The 15,569-nt window shown below is 44.1% G+C and overlaps 1 protein-coding gene across 2 annotated transcripts in view; it reads left to right on the top strand.

The window, feature by feature from the left end:
- The window catches only part of LOC138488902 (sodium channel protein type 2 subunit alpha-like), a 1,546,115-nt gene that overhangs the window by 752,750 nt on the left and 777,796 nt on the right, over positions 1-15,569 (top strand). For both annotated transcript variants that reach the window (XM_069616296.1, XM_069616295.1), the window contains exon 5: positions 4,437-4,565. In XM_069616296.1, coding sequence (XP_069472397.1) covers positions 4,437-4,565 — 129 coding nt within the window. The remainder of the gene's footprint in view (positions 1-4,436; positions 4,566-15,569) is intronic.

Genomic DNA, 15,569 nt, shown 5'->3' with positions numbered 1-15,569 from the left:
AGTGTTCTTCATGTCTTGTGGATGCTATGTTAATATTGCACTCTTCATGTTTAGTGCACATTTGTTTTGTGTCTAACGCATGCACATGTATTGGTACAACTTTAGTTTGGTTACTTGTGCCATCTTCAGCTTAGATCATGTCCATCTCCTGCTGTACCTCCCTGGTATAACGGCATTAGGGTTGTCTTAGTGTGTAACATTTCTCACCTGTGCAGTATTGGGCTGGGGAGATGCAGAAGCTGTGGGTGACGTATGAATCTGTCTTTCAACAGTTTGAATAAAGCACAGTAAGTTTACAGCAGTAGTTTCACTCTTCTCCATATAAGCAGACCATTCCACTAATGATTCTAAACATATCCCAGTGTATTAACGTGTGCGGCTTCTATTTTGCTTTAAACAATATAGAAGGATTCTATGGTCTACGTGAAGTGCAATCTAACTAGAAAAATGGCTTACTAAAGGATCTGCAAATGTGGTGATAACACTCCTGCCACAAACATTATGTTCTTGTCAATGTTGTCTTAATTGAATACATACATTAACACAGTTTAGATAATGGGTTATGACAGTCTTTGTAAGTTGTATGCCAAATAAAAGCTGCATGTAAAATTAAAAGTTGACAAATGATTTTAAGAATCTAGGCACAGGGCTGCAAGAAGGAAAACATGAAAGGTGACAACCAGGTCATTTCCCATCTGCACAGTGTCAACACCCTACTTGCAAGAGTCTCAGATACGAACTAGGCCCCTCTGAAAGCTCTGCATCATGCCACATCACCGGACTAAGAAATTCCAACCACATCACCCCCATCCTCAAGAAACTGCACTGGCAACCCCTTCAAGCATGCATCATGCTCAAGGCAGCCTGCATCCCCTGTAAAGCAATAACAACCATAACACCAGTAACCAGATGGGAAATAATGTACTGCAAAAAGGGAAGAACTAGGAAATAAGCCTTATCATGCTATGCAGACTATGGTCCTCATCACGAGTTGGCGGTAACGCCGGCGGTTTTACTGCCGGTGGTATTAGCACTACCACCAAACCCCCCTGCGCTATTAGCGCCGAATCACGGGTTTGGCGGTAATGGAATTCCCCATTCCCCACTGAGCCCATTCGAGAATTCCCCATTGGGCTCAATGGGGAATTTTCGCGCTCTTACCGCCGGCGGATTTCCCGCCGGTGGTAATAGCGTGAAATTTTCAGCAGATTTCCACCAGCTCAGAGCTGGGGAGAAATCTGCTGAAACCCTGATTTGGCAGACCCTTAAATCCGGCGGTAATAGCGCGACCGCCGAATTTAAGGGTTACCGCCAAACTCGTGATGAGGCCCTATCTGCGGAACAGGCTAGCAATGCTGATCAGGCTGGCCTTCGGCATCCTATTCTCCAGGAAGGCCTGGAAGACCCTACTCTTCAAAGAGCATCACCGAAACGAATTGTTCTACGACCCTATGTCTCCTCTAGAGCTTCCCCCTACACTGCTCCTCTTACCCATCCAGCTACGTCTGCTTCCTCCACACCTTACCTGCATCCCTATGGGTGTGTGCTCGCTGTGCAGCATTCCATTCCTTCCCGGCTAGGTTTTCAATTTATAAATCCCATAATTAGGTAGTCATAAAGTACAATCTTTGCTAGAAAGCAAGAGAAAGCTCTACAGCAATGGTACCAAACTATGTGGGATTGTGTGCAGGAGGAGCGATCCAGGTTATGGGTTACAAGAGGGGATTTACTATGATAAACACCACATGTAAATCCTTGCACTCTACGTCCAGGCGCGGATTCAATATCCTGATTGAAGGCAATGAGCTGCCTTGATTAAGAAGAACTTAACTCTCACGGGGCCGGGTGAGCAGTGTAACCATCTCTCTGTTCAGGACAAGCCAATGTCACTATCATGATTAGCCCTTGTGCAGAATGCCTGCACTCTCTGGTTAGAATATGAGACCACCACCGAGGATGTACAACTATCAATGACTGCGACACCCGGATTTCAGCTCATCTCTCTCTGCTCAGACTGGGATGCCAACGATCCAGATACCAATGCTTGGCACTGATGTGAGGCTTCTGTTATTTCAAGCATCCATCCGAAGGCAGGTATCATGGAGTGGTGCCTTTTGCAAACTGGCTGGCATACCTTTCCATTCATTGTTGAGGCAGGCATCGTTTAGCTTGATGAACCCAGTCAGATATTGGCCCTCATTACAACACCGGCGGTAACCAATGGCGCTATTAGCACCTTGGATGCTGCCAGCATTGTAACAAGTACGCCAATGGTAAATGGGGAAATACCGCCCCATTCCATGGTTGGCGGGGCGGTAATTCCCCATTTACCATTAGCCCTTCCCCATTCCCATTTTTGCCCCATAAGGCTCAATGGGACTGGGGAAGGCGGTATTTACGGTACCGCAAATTGCGGTACCGTAATTACCTCAAAAGTCCCTTTGCGGGTCCCTACTTTAACGGCTGGTCCAAACCAGCCGTTAAGGTCGGGAGCCGCAAAGGGACCTCGTAATCAGGCGTTAAGGGTTTAACAGCGCTGACACCTTTTACGGCGCCATTAACCCCTTAACGCCAGGGTCCTAATGAGGGCCATTGCCTTCATTATCTTTTCAAACAAAGTAAATGTATCTCTCCCTTATATTCTATTTACCACTTCGGTTTTTGGGTAGAGGCTAAGACATTGTCAAGCTGTCCGCTGCAAGCAGGACACACTGTTACCCGCAGGGATGCTATATCTGTATCTTGTAGTGTAAGCACAAGTATAAGGGAAAGAGAAATCGTTATCTTCTTTGAGACATTTCTTGCTGCAGCCACACTATTTTCTGTGCCAAGTGCGTTGCTTGACAACCAAACTGTTCTCTGTTCTAACCGCAGAATAAGTAAATGTGAACAAATCTGGTTTAATTGATGTGTTTAATGCAATCTATCATGAATGCACCTCAGATGCTCCCAGCGTCTACTAAAAAAGTTATAACCGTGTCGTGTACATGTGCTGCTCGCAAATCACACAACAGAACGAACTGGAATGGGCTGGTTGTCCAACTCCAGCCCCAGAGGGATCGTAAACCTGACGGGTTTTGAGGATATCCCTCGTTAATATTCCTGAGCGCTACGTGGTCTGTTGTGTGAGCCCCATGCAGTGTTGCACATCAGGGATCCAGCGAATGTCTACCATGAAAGGGTTCATATACATGAAGCTCCGCCCCCAACAAGCTCGCTCACCGCTAGCCCTCATTGCTTTCCTCCCTGTGAAAGATCTACTAGCCATCGCAGGAGACCTGAAGGTCCATTCATATTGTCCGCATTAGAGGTGGTCTGCGCAACGGTACGGTCCAGGAAATATCGGCTGCGATGATTGACAGACATTGTGCTGAAGGCAATTTGAAGCACAAAGCAACATACTCTGTGTTAATTGGGGGCCCGGGACATGGGGCCCCATGTGGTGAGGGTTCCCCATAATGCGGGGCTTCCCTGTAGGCCCATTGTCTGTATGCCGCTCAGCGCAGCAATAACCACATAGACACTGCTTAGGCTTGCAACTGCAGAGCGTAATTGATATGAGTCACGTGCTCATGCATGTGACCCTAAACATGTGACTCAGCACGAGCCCTGCGGCTCGTTGCTGGAGTCATGACACTCTGGCGTGGCTCTCTCAGTGGCACTATTCCTCACAGGCGCTCATCATTTTAAGTGCACTCTATCCAGAAGTCCAATGAAACCACCTTGTGTGATACCATGGAAGGTATGTTATTTTTTTTGCCCAGATCAGGGAATTGGTATCTGCAATGGGCACCAAAGTACACATCCAAAATAATATGCAACAGGGCCTTATGTATTAATATGTTTATCTCTGGAAATATGACCGTTCCCGTAATCCAAGACAGGCAATGATGTTTTAGCTTTGCTTCCGGATTCTGAGAGTAAAACACTATCACCTGTGATGGATAGTCCACAATAGGAACGGTGCTCTCTACGGTGGGATAGCCACGGTACTTCTTAAGTGCAGAAGGTTTCACATGTCAAGAGATGTTGACTTATTGTTGTATTATCTTTAATTCTGAGAGGAAAAGTATAAAACCTATGTCGACTTTAACATGTTGTCACAAGTCTATTCAAATGATGTCACGGCTATATTTAAGTTTAAATTCCACACACTGAACAGCTGCAGCTGTCTGCTCGATATTCGTTTTTGCATAACATGTGTTTGTAGCACTACCCGCATGACAGGAAACAGCAGCGTCTATGAACACAGGGCGAGTGCAGTGGTTTGCCGTGTTCAAAAGATGTGTTCATGGAAGCACTTTCATTTAAATGTAATTCTTACTTTTAAACTGAATTTTAAAAATAGAAAGAAAAACATGTCTTCCCCTTTTCAGGTTTACTATAAAAACGGACAGTAATTCGCAGACTAACTAATGTACGTATCTTTTTCTTAGGTACACCTTTACTGGAATCTATACCTTTGAATCGCTCATTAAAATCCTCGCCAGGGGTTTCTGCTTAGAAAAGTTTACCTTTCTTCGAGACCCGTGGAACTGGCTGGATTTCAGTGTCATTCTAATGGCGTAAGTATACCCAGACGCAGCATATATTGTTGACTCGCATATAGTGACACACACACACACAGTCCTGACATTCTGACTGAGCACCATAGAGAGGGATCTCTTCTGGAAAGCGTGAGACAGGTGTGCTGGTTAACCTTTCAGAGGTTTGTGTCAAGCACGTCACAATCATTGTGGCTCACGTTGTCAAAGGAAGGAGAACAAGGAGTTTGCACAAGAGGGGTGAGGTCAGTCATGCAGGAGCCTAGGTGAGCAATAACAGGAGACACGTGGCGCGCTATCCTTGTTTTAAATCAGGTGTGAAATAGAAGACTCGATGTCAAGGGGGGGTGTAGGGCATAGAAGGGAAAATGGTATGGCTGAGCAGAGGCACCTCAGAGTTCAAAGTCATTGGGCCTCATTATGACTGTGCCGGTCCGGTAACAACGGTGCCGGTAAGCCTACCAGCACTGTTGTTACCGGACCGGCACAGTACAACTCTGCGGGTGGGTGACGTCCCGCCTGCCAGGGTCAGACCTGCCAGGCGGGATGGCACCCGCTCGCAGAGTTCTCACGGGAGCACCGGCTCCATTGATAGCGGTGCCGTGCTCCTGTGTCCCCATTGGGAATGGGGATATACAAAAGTACCGGCGCCTGACTTCCCGACCACCGGGGTCGTAATACCCCGGTGTTACCGGGAAGTCAGACGCCAGTTATTTTTTCCAGGTCTGGCGGCATCCCGCCGGTATCACCGGAAGGTTTACCGCCAGACCTGTAATGATGCCCCTTGAGTAGGGTCGCAAAGCCCTGCGAGGGCCCAGGACATTGCCATTATTTAAACGTTGTGTGTGGAAAGATGTGGAGCCTCAACGTTTGCTTTAAAAGGAAATAGTGCCTAGAACTGATTAATGCTGCAGTACCTGCCATTTTGGGATGTCGATCACAATCTGTAATGCAGCAGCGAGGCTGGGGTTTAAGCAAAAGTAGGACTGTTACATACATTACGACTAAAGAAATGAACAGTACAACGACTGTAGCGCTGCCCACAGGTCCCGCAAATACAGCTTAGTGTGACATGACTGGCACTGAGTGGGCACTGCACCTCCTCCTGAGATAACAGATGACGCCTTCAACTGCTGCTTGTGAGTGCTTTCGTCATGTCTGCCGTTGTGTTCACCTTAAAAAAAACATGCTCATGGAAAAACAAACATCCAGGGGAGCTGCATGCAAATGCTCGCATGTTTAATTGATATGGAATGCTAAGCATGGCATGGCACGCTGGCCAGCGTTTGACATATTGATTTCAATACAAATCAATATATGAAGACCAAGGATCCCTTGCTCTTAAAAGAAAGAAAGCTGACTTCATTGGTTAACACACTCGTTTCCTGTCCTGCTTCTCCTTACCTTTCGATTACAGTTGTAAGGTCCTGTTTTCAGATGATTCCCAAATAAATCGGTGTCAAAACTGAGATGGGAAGTTGTACTGATACATCAATCGAAATATAATTGGAAGGCAGCGTCTTAAGTGGGGTGCTAAATTGAGGGGGCTCATGTTAGGAGGCATGGCACGGCCCCTACCGAGATCCCCTCTCGCCTAAATGTGGGGGTGGTTAAAACAACAGGGTGCTGGGGCGCACGGTTGTCACACCCTTGGTGGGCACAACCCCTCTTTTAAACAAACATTGTGACACCAGTGCGCCCCAGCTCTCACATACAGTAAGCAAACCTTTCATTCAGGCAGCTGTATGGTTTAAGGGTTGCCTCCGGACTTCCACAGGCAACCCTTTAATCACACGGCTCCTTTAGTAAAAGGGCTGCTTGCTGAATGTCACTGTACTCAGAGACAGGAGGAGGTCTGGTGTGCCCGGCTCTCCTTTTGTTTCTGAGTAAACAGTCAACACGCGGCATGAAGCCCTTTAACGTGGCTAAAGGGCTTCATGCTGCATGGTGACTCTTTACTCAAAAACAAAAGGAGAGCCAGGGATTCCAGCCCTCCTCCTGTCTCGGAGTACAAAGAAATCAGTCAGCTCATTTAGCTGAACGCTTTGTGGTTAAAGGGCTGACTGCAGGTGTCAGCACTTCAGAAAAAAAGAAGATGCAATGCCTTTTCTTTTTTCCAATCCGAAGTTCTGACAACTAAAGGCAGCCATTTAACCATGCAGTGCTATGGCTACACGGGCTGCCTGAGGTGTCGGCATGGCTGAGGTTAGTCAGGGGTGAGCCCTGGCAGGGCCTCAGCTGGGGAGACCTTTTCCGAGACTGTCTGGGCTCTGCTCTGGCTCACTTAAAGCCCTGTTGGAAGGTAAGGTTACTGCTGTCATGGATGTGGAGGCTGCACTTGTTTATTTGATAGATACATTTCAAATTTAGAGTGAATAACCTCGATTGATCTGCTGACCATGCATATTTTCAATACTTGTGTACATCTCACCCCCACTGTGTGCTTTGAAAACCAGTTGGTATTTGTAGCAGGAATGTTGGTTCAGTAAGTTATACCATTCATGGAACATATCTACTGCCAATGGTTGCCCTTTGGCCACGTATTTTAGTGTGGACAACTAGCCGACTCGTTTTGGAAAGCTGGTAAATATGGCAGAGCAGACTGCCTCTGCAATTGTTGATTTCTTTGCTAGAATTTTAGTGTTTTCCAGCTGGTACCATAAAAGGCATGGGCATATGGGTGGTCCCGGGTTCCTACACCTTTTTAATGTCCAAGCCGTAAAATGCAACTAGATCACCAAATCCGTATTATGAATCCCTTCCTGGTTTCTGCAGCATTCTTTGGCGTTTGAAGCCTCTCTGCATTCAAATCAGATAGGAGCTGAGACACCGATGGGTTTCCTTCATGCAACTGGGTGTTTTTCTCACTCCGTGCCCTGATCTTTCAGGGAAAACTGACAGACCCAGGTGGGTGAAATACCAAAGGGAACTTTCTTCTTTTATTTTTCCCATCCATATCATTTTTTAACACAGTAAACATATGGGTGTTTGTGTGCTGTTTGTCGAAGACAGGTCCTAGTCATCAACTATGTTCAGCCCATCTCTTGATTACTTCCCTCTGCTGGATGTATTCCCACGTTGCGCACCCAACATTAATTTGCGTGCATATGATTCTATCAGGCAAACTCGTGTTTCCGAGAAATCTCGCTCCTTTTCTACGCACGTATGTAGTCTACCTATTACTGCCACTCCACCATCCGCTCCCGCATTAGAGGCACCGACAATACATCTAAAATTACAAAAGGAACACGGCAGTAATTCATTGTGCAAGGATCAATTGGGCCAAAAAGATATTCTTTGCTTGTGTATATAGAAAAAAAGTTTACAAAAATAAATAAAATTAACATAAAGAATAAAACCGAGCAAAAAAAGGACAATATGGTTTTTGATCTATACCTGCTACCATACGCTATAAGGATATTGTTTGTCTGTTTATTTGTATAGCGCATCCGAACCTTCGGGTAACTGGGCGCTAAGTCTTTAGGATCAGCAATGGTGACAGAAAGTTGCACATGCAGAGGCAGGCGAGTATGATACAGTACAGTGAATGGCGAAAGAGACCAAGTTACAGAATGGTCCGCGAAAAGGGGCACATTAGGCTGTGGCGGGACCGGGTTACAGGTTGGTCCGCCGCAATCATGGCATACATTTAAACAACGATATTGCAAGTCACTGAGGAGTTCCGTGACCAAACAGAAGAACAAGGCCGAAGGAAGAGTTCATTTATGAGGCAATGGATCTCCGAGGGGACTTGCAAATATCTCCATTACGTCATTTATTTTATTCTTTATAATACATGGCCAGACACTGGCCTCTTGTTTAATCTAATGTAAGAGATCTTTCATTTGCTGTTCCATACAATGAATATAGGTTTTTTATGTAACTAAGCAATAAGTGCAGTGCTGGGGCGGGAGGCATTATCACTTCATGTAATGCCCTGGGGTCCATAGTTAACACAGTCCTGGGGCACTACCTGAAGTGGTAATACCCCCCCACCCCAGTGAGGGGTGTATTGCTATTAGTACTACACCCCATAACACCAGGTACTAATAGTGTCGTTTTCAAGTTGCAAGACGCCTTAGTCATTTAGCAACAGAAAAAAAAAGTTGGCTGCTATGGAACAGGTAGAAAGGGACTGTACGGAGGCCCTTCTCCCTTTCTATGGCAGTCATTCAAAAATGAAGACAAAAGAAAATGAAGAAAAGGGCCACCAGGGAACAGGGAGAAGGGACTACATTGTAGTGTATTGTATTTGGTTATTTATTTAGCACTCTTTCCCCATTTGTATGGCCTCAATGCGCTTTGTGGTTGGAACGCCCTCAGTGACCGTAGTCAATGTGCTGGAAAATTCTAAGGAGTTTAGATCAGGAGACGCATGTGTGCATTTCCGCTGGTCTAGGACTTGGGTGGCTGGCTAGGTTTGTCTAAGCAGCCCAAAAAATGTCAGGCACGTGGGTGGGCACTGTTGGTGGTTTGTGATAGAGTGCTTTTGTTGGGAAAGTCGATGTGTGGCCAGCTATACTGAATTTCTTTCATTGGTAGTCGTTGTATGCTAGTGGCAGAGGTGTTGAGGTACGTCAGGTGTTTCAGTGCAGACGGCTGTTAAATGTAGTCCCTTCTGCCTTTCCATGGTGGCCAGTCGCAGAAAGGGAACGAACATCGAGGGATATGGAAAACAACAGCAGGTAAGGCTTTGTTGGGCTGGTTACGACCCAGTGAGGGCCTACCAGATCGATTGTTACAATCTGATTGTCCCTACCCAGGCAACAATAAAAAAAAGCTAATATGCAGCTTGTAATGTGTTGCAGAAAAGTAGTTTGAGTAGTTTAATAAAATGAATCTAAAAACAGTGTTAATTGTGTGCTTTCAAATAAATAAAAGCATGGCGATTCTTGCTTATGTAGAGTAGCAGTTACATGCCTCTGCAGGAAATCCCAACCCCCTACCTCCTGTATGTTGAAAGCCTGAGATTGTGCCTTGCTTAAAACCAGCTGTTGTGCCCATACCACAATGAATATTGGAAAGAAGATACCCCCTGAGGAAACCCTATAAAAAGTATCCCCGAAGAGACGACAATGTGAGGGAGGAACTACCTGAAGTAATATGAAAAAGAGTGAAAGAGAAGTCAGTGATGTCACAAGAGATGAACATGATGCTGTGAGGATACTGACTGAAGAGAATGTATGGATTTTACAGAAACTGATGACGAAGTTAAGAATCAAATAAACTTTTGTAGGCAAAAAGAAGATTGCACGTATGCGAAGCACTGCAGAAAATGCAAGCCGTTCAATAACTGTACAGATGCTGTAACTCAAGTACACTAAGTGATCATAGAAGCTGGCTAAATGTAGTGAATAGACTGCAGGAAAAGCCAACATTGTATTGAAACTGGACCTCAGTGTCATGAATTTAGTAAGGCCGGACCCATGGAGCGGAAAGGTTGAGAACTGTGTTGCAGCAAGAATAAGCTGATATTGTGGGAATGACTGGCGAGGCTGTCTGGCCTGGTGTCAAAGCTGAAGCAAGCTAAGGTCGGTTATCTATACTTGAAGGCAGTGAACGTGAGAAGCTGAACCATCCCTTGTTAGGGTGCAAAGAAAGAAACCCAATTGTTCCAAGATGTATTCATTTAAGACATTTAAATGCTGCGAAATGGACCAAATCGTGGTCTCCTGTCATGTGAGTCAAGGATGGAAATAGAGTTGAGCAAGGAGTCCTAGAACAAAGATAGTTCATGCTCACACTCCCATATATTCCCAGAGACAAGAATACTTCGCAAAGGCCACGTTCAAAGACAATCTGCAAGGCAGAAGGCAAGGGTGATGAGAGATGGTGGGCAGGTAAAGTCAAGTCCACCTCCTGGCACCTGGGTCTGCGCTTACGTGCTGCCAAGTGGACTGAATGTTCCAGACATGGCCAACCAATTGTAGAGGGCTGTATAACGAAGGACTGTATAGTTTGAAGACCAATGATGTGTACTTAATAGGGTTGAAGATTACATGTTTTAGAGGTAGGCATAAGTCTACCTGACAGTAGACAGCCAATCACAATCCCACCCCTTATAGAAAGTATACTTAGATGTTCCCCTTGAAAGTAACACAACCCCTCATAGGTTTTTCTTATTTGCCACATAGTATGACATCACGTCTGACATCATTTTTGTATATAAGGTTGTATTCATGCAAAATTCACTGAGAGCTCGAGCGAACGTCCATTGATGTCCGTTGTAACTCCCTGCTTTAGATAATTGTTAATAAAAGAGCAACCTTTGCCATCCTTCTGAGTAGGTTCCATTATTTGGTGTTGGAGTTTTTCTGCATCCCCATGCATTGCAATCACGATACCCAAAGGGCCATATACTCACTCACACGTATTAATCTCCAGAAGTGCACAAATTAAATAATCTACCATAAACTCTTCCTTGTCAATTGATGTCTGTAAAGGGTCACAGAAAACTGTTTTACAGGAGCCGAATTGGAAAAGCGTGTCCCTGTTTTAAGTGCTGCAGTGACAGCTGGAGTTCTGCTCTGTGCTGGACGAGCAGCGCGGATTGTGATGTCACAGTTGAGCGTAATAACTGATCATGCAGCAGTTGTGATGTCATGTTCTTATTACAGGTCACTTGTGATGTCACAACTAGCCTGTAATAAGAAACATATTTCCAGACATTTACACAGATATTGCAAGTGGCCATGCATTATAGTTATATAAACTGATTATACAAAAAATGAGCTAAATCAATCAAATTCAATGGATGATATATACTTCTCTTCAAATTGATCTGTATTGGCTATATACACTTCTGTAACATGGCACAGAGTAATTCAAATCGATGCACGCGCATGTGTGCATGTCCGCACCCCTTTGTATAATACTTTCATCAGACTCATAGCTGTGCAGCTTAAAATGTCCTCTTATGTCCTCTATAAAATATAGTATAATATTAATACACAACCTACTAATGTTTTTTACAAAAATGTTAGCTCACTTGTTAACTTCATGTATGTCAAGCACATGTGAAGACAAAAGAGAAATACACTTCAACAGCATAGGATTATATAGATTTACCTAGCGATGACTGATTGGAAAGAGAGGGACCCAGCTAGAATCCACAGGACAACGTGGTCATACTTCCATGTGCTGTGAATAAAATGCAGCCGTGTATAGGACTGAGTCACAAGGTCCTTTTGGTATTCAAAAAATACTAACTACAAATGGGTCAGACCTTTAAAAGAAACATTGAAAACAAAAAAAATGTTAACTGTTTTTGTAATCACATCTTTATTAACTTATTTTCAATAAAACAATACAAATAAACAGGCCAGGAGAACAAAGCATAAGTCCAGAAAGCACACCAACTCCAAAAACCTCCCCCAGATGCCTTCATATAAATTATTTTTCCTCTGCTTACATAAAATCACCTTCACCAACAGAAATATTTTGTGTAGGTCCTCAAATCAAGCTGATTTAGAGGGAAAAGCAACTCTTTTCCAACCACTCAGTATGACTTTCCTAGCAGAAAGGGCAGCTCTAAAAATCCAACACCTTTGTGGATAACTGAAATCTTCCAAAAGATCATCCTCCCCCAAAAACACAGTTTGAAAGTCAAAATTAAGGTCTGTCAGTAAGACTCGGTTCATAGTCAGTGACCTCCTGGCAGAATGACCTCACTTTGGAGCACTCCCAGATCATGTGATCACAAAGGAGCCAACCCTGTGGCCACAATCCCAACAAGCATCAAAATCAACCAACCCTCTCGGGCACATCCTGACAGGGGTCCAGTAAACATTGTTCAGAATTTTAACTTGACACACCCTCTTCCCAAGATTCAGGAAAGTTAAGGCCACATTGCCACACATTCTCTCCCACCTCCCAGCTGTCACCTCTATGCCCAGTGACTCAGACAAAGCATCGAGAAGCTGCTCATTCGAATACACATAGGCCATCGGGAACTTATACAAGTTTCATGCACAATGACCTTTAATTTTCAGGCCCATCGACTGTGTTCTTATCAACCTCCACCACCTCCAACCCACCAAGTGCCATTCTCATTTCTTGCTATTCACCATAAGTGCAGACCGTGAGATCCATTAATGCAGATAATATGTGAAAAGGGACCCATTTCTTGTTCACAATTTATTTTTGTATTTATTTATTAGCATTTATAAAGTGCGCAGCAGCCCTTAGGCATCGTGGTGCTGTTACAGAGAGACTTGCTGGTTACAGAGGACGTACCAAGCTTAGTGGTTACATGGGAAGCATAAAAGCTTAGATACATGCTTCGCTTCGTGGTTACATGTGAGGCAGAGAGAACTTAATTTCATGTTTTGCTTTGTGAGCAGGAAGAGCTATTGAACAGAGTGGTTTTGAGGGTCTTGCGAAAGATGGAGAGGGATGGTTCTGCTCTGAGGTCAGGTCCCTAACCCACTGTACTCCACACAAAAACCAGTGAGCCCAGAAAAAGGCTTCCAGTCAATACGCACCCTCTTGCTTAGCCAGATAGATGGCCTAGACTGAATGGAATTTTGCCCCTATCAAGTCCTCCAATTTACACCATACTCTATGCAGAAACTCAGTCGCTGCTGAAGCTGTATACCCCCTCATATTTGTAGACGTCAAGAGAGCTTCAATGGCCAGTGGTTTTTCCGCCCAGACTCTGCCCTAACCCACTCATTAGGAGACTCATCAAGGAATGGAAGCAGGTGTACTACAGAAAACGCCAAGTGGTACATCACAAAATCAGGCGAGGCTGCTTGTTTCAAATAGAAAACTCTGCAACATGCTGTCAATGTCCTCGAAACACTTCGTCTTAACATGTAGCGGTAGCATGCTCAGCACATAGTTCATACGCAGAGGTAAGACCTCTTAATGTAGGAACTTCACAGTGAAGATTAATATATAATCACAACAAGTGAGAGAAATGTGTAGTTCTTATGTCAATATCCCATTTAGAGGTCTCACTGGTTTGCCATAGTTTAAACAGCAACACAACTTTAACGGGTGCCATTATGAGTAAATAATGTGGTAATATTCATACGGTCCACTTCCATAGTAAAAGTTAAATCACAGACTTAAAGAATGTGGACAGAAACATATTATTAGGAGGTGTATGGAGTTTTGAGCTGGAGGAAACATCGTAACAAAAGTTTGTATGATCAAACTATAAAACTTGCAATAAAAAAAAATAATAAGGGCTTTTTTTCTTCAGTCCAGTAAAAATGCTTACCATTTCCTGTGCAACAAGTTGCGACAAGCCCAAATCTGTGCTAATATACGAGGGCCTGAACGTTTCTTCTGTGTGTCAACATACCATGTGATGTATACATGTAGTGACTTCACTATGTATGACTATTGGCTCAAACGCTCCTTCACTGACAGGCTAAGCCTGCCGGTCTACATATGCACATCAAGAGGAAACCTTAACCCATATGTTTAACCAAGTATGTAAGAATGGCACCATTAGAGGATTACATAAGAGCAAATCATTGTATCCTCCAATGATATTATTTATGTGGAATTATCCTGTATTTATAGCTCGAGTAACTGGGATATAGTAACATATGTATCCTTGGTGGTTGTTGACCGCATTGTTAAATCATTGGGGCTATGCATTGCAAATACAGCAGTCGACAGCAGGACTATAATGCCTGTTTGATTCTTTGCATACTATGAAAGGAGGAAAAAAGGCTGGCCCTGTACACAGGGAGCCTGTTATTGCAAATAACCATTCCCTGGTCAGAGCCAGTCATCCTGTTGAAGTTGACGAAGGATATCCATATAGTTGGAGCATTGTTACTGAAGAATTTGTCAACTGACATGGTGGGATTATTTCTCCGTTGACTTTACTTTCATGCAACACCCTGGGGTTTAGATCTTCTTTATAGTGCCCCTGGAAGGGTTGAATGCTATAAGCTCTGGTTCCTACTACAAGAGACCTGGTTGTCCTCTTCTTTTGTTTTAGATGCTTACCAGGTTTTTATACAATCAACAATCAAATCTAGCAAATGTCGCCCGAAGGGAGGGTTATGCATTGGATTGAAAGCTTGTTTTGATCCATTATAATGACGCAGTATCAGTTTGTTCATATTATTTAGGTGTTGTTGTTAATAACTTTCCTTCTGTTGGCACTATGACACTCTACGGTCCTCCTGATGGTGCCTACACTACAGTATTGTCATCCCAGTTATCAGATGTCTTATATGGTTGGCAGCTACGAGCCCCAGGAAGGAGCATTATTCTAGCAGGTGATTTTAATGCCTATTGCATCGGCATTGAAGATGAACTGAGGTTGGATCCTGGAGAAGAGGTGGGTAATACATATACTTTGGGGCTGCTCAATAAGGTCTGCAAATGGTCAGAAATGCTGCTGAGTTTTGGTCTAGAACCACTTTTTCATCAGACAGTGATAGACTACTTCATGTGACTACCAGCAGAAGGAGGAAAGCTTATCTTGTCTAGACAGCATCTTTGTCACAAGAAGCTCATGCACTAGGGTGGGCAGTTTTGAGATCAACATACCTCTCTGAGCGACCATGCGATTTTTCAGGTGACCCTAGGCTTAAAGACCATGACCAAAGTAGTGAGTCCCTTGTCAAGGGTCACCTGCAATGCGAAGGGCAATTACATAGCATGGACTGAAGCCAACATCGATAAAATGAATACATTGGCAATGGCTAGTCCCTATTCATCAACTCTATTATTGGAAGCAGCAAAAGGGGACATTTCTGCTCTGTTGGCTATTTTGTGGCCCCAAACTAAACGTAAGAAAGCCATGATGATGCAACAAAAGGGCTCTCTGTCTATTTTGGATAGGATCATCCATACATGCAAAGCGCAACTTCGCCATGCAATTGTGATGATTAAACGAGCTATGCCGAATCCACCCAGCGAAACTAAACATTTCTACATTACAGACAACATTTTAAAACTGGTAGAGGTTGATAAGTTGACTACCCATAATTCAGACTGGAAGTGGTATTCACTTTAATCAAGACACACGATGCCAGAGAATTCTGGCATGTATAT

Source organism: Ambystoma mexicanum, chromosome 9, assembly GCF_040938575.1.
Source record: "Ambystoma mexicanum isolate Mex_15411 chromosome 9, UKY_AmexF1_1, whole genome shotgun sequence".
Taxonomy (NCBI): domain Eukaryota; kingdom Metazoa; phylum Chordata; class Amphibia; order Caudata; family Ambystomatidae; genus Ambystoma; species Ambystoma mexicanum.
Note: the sequence above shows the minus strand (reverse complement) of the source record. Positions and strands in the feature narration are given on the sequence as shown.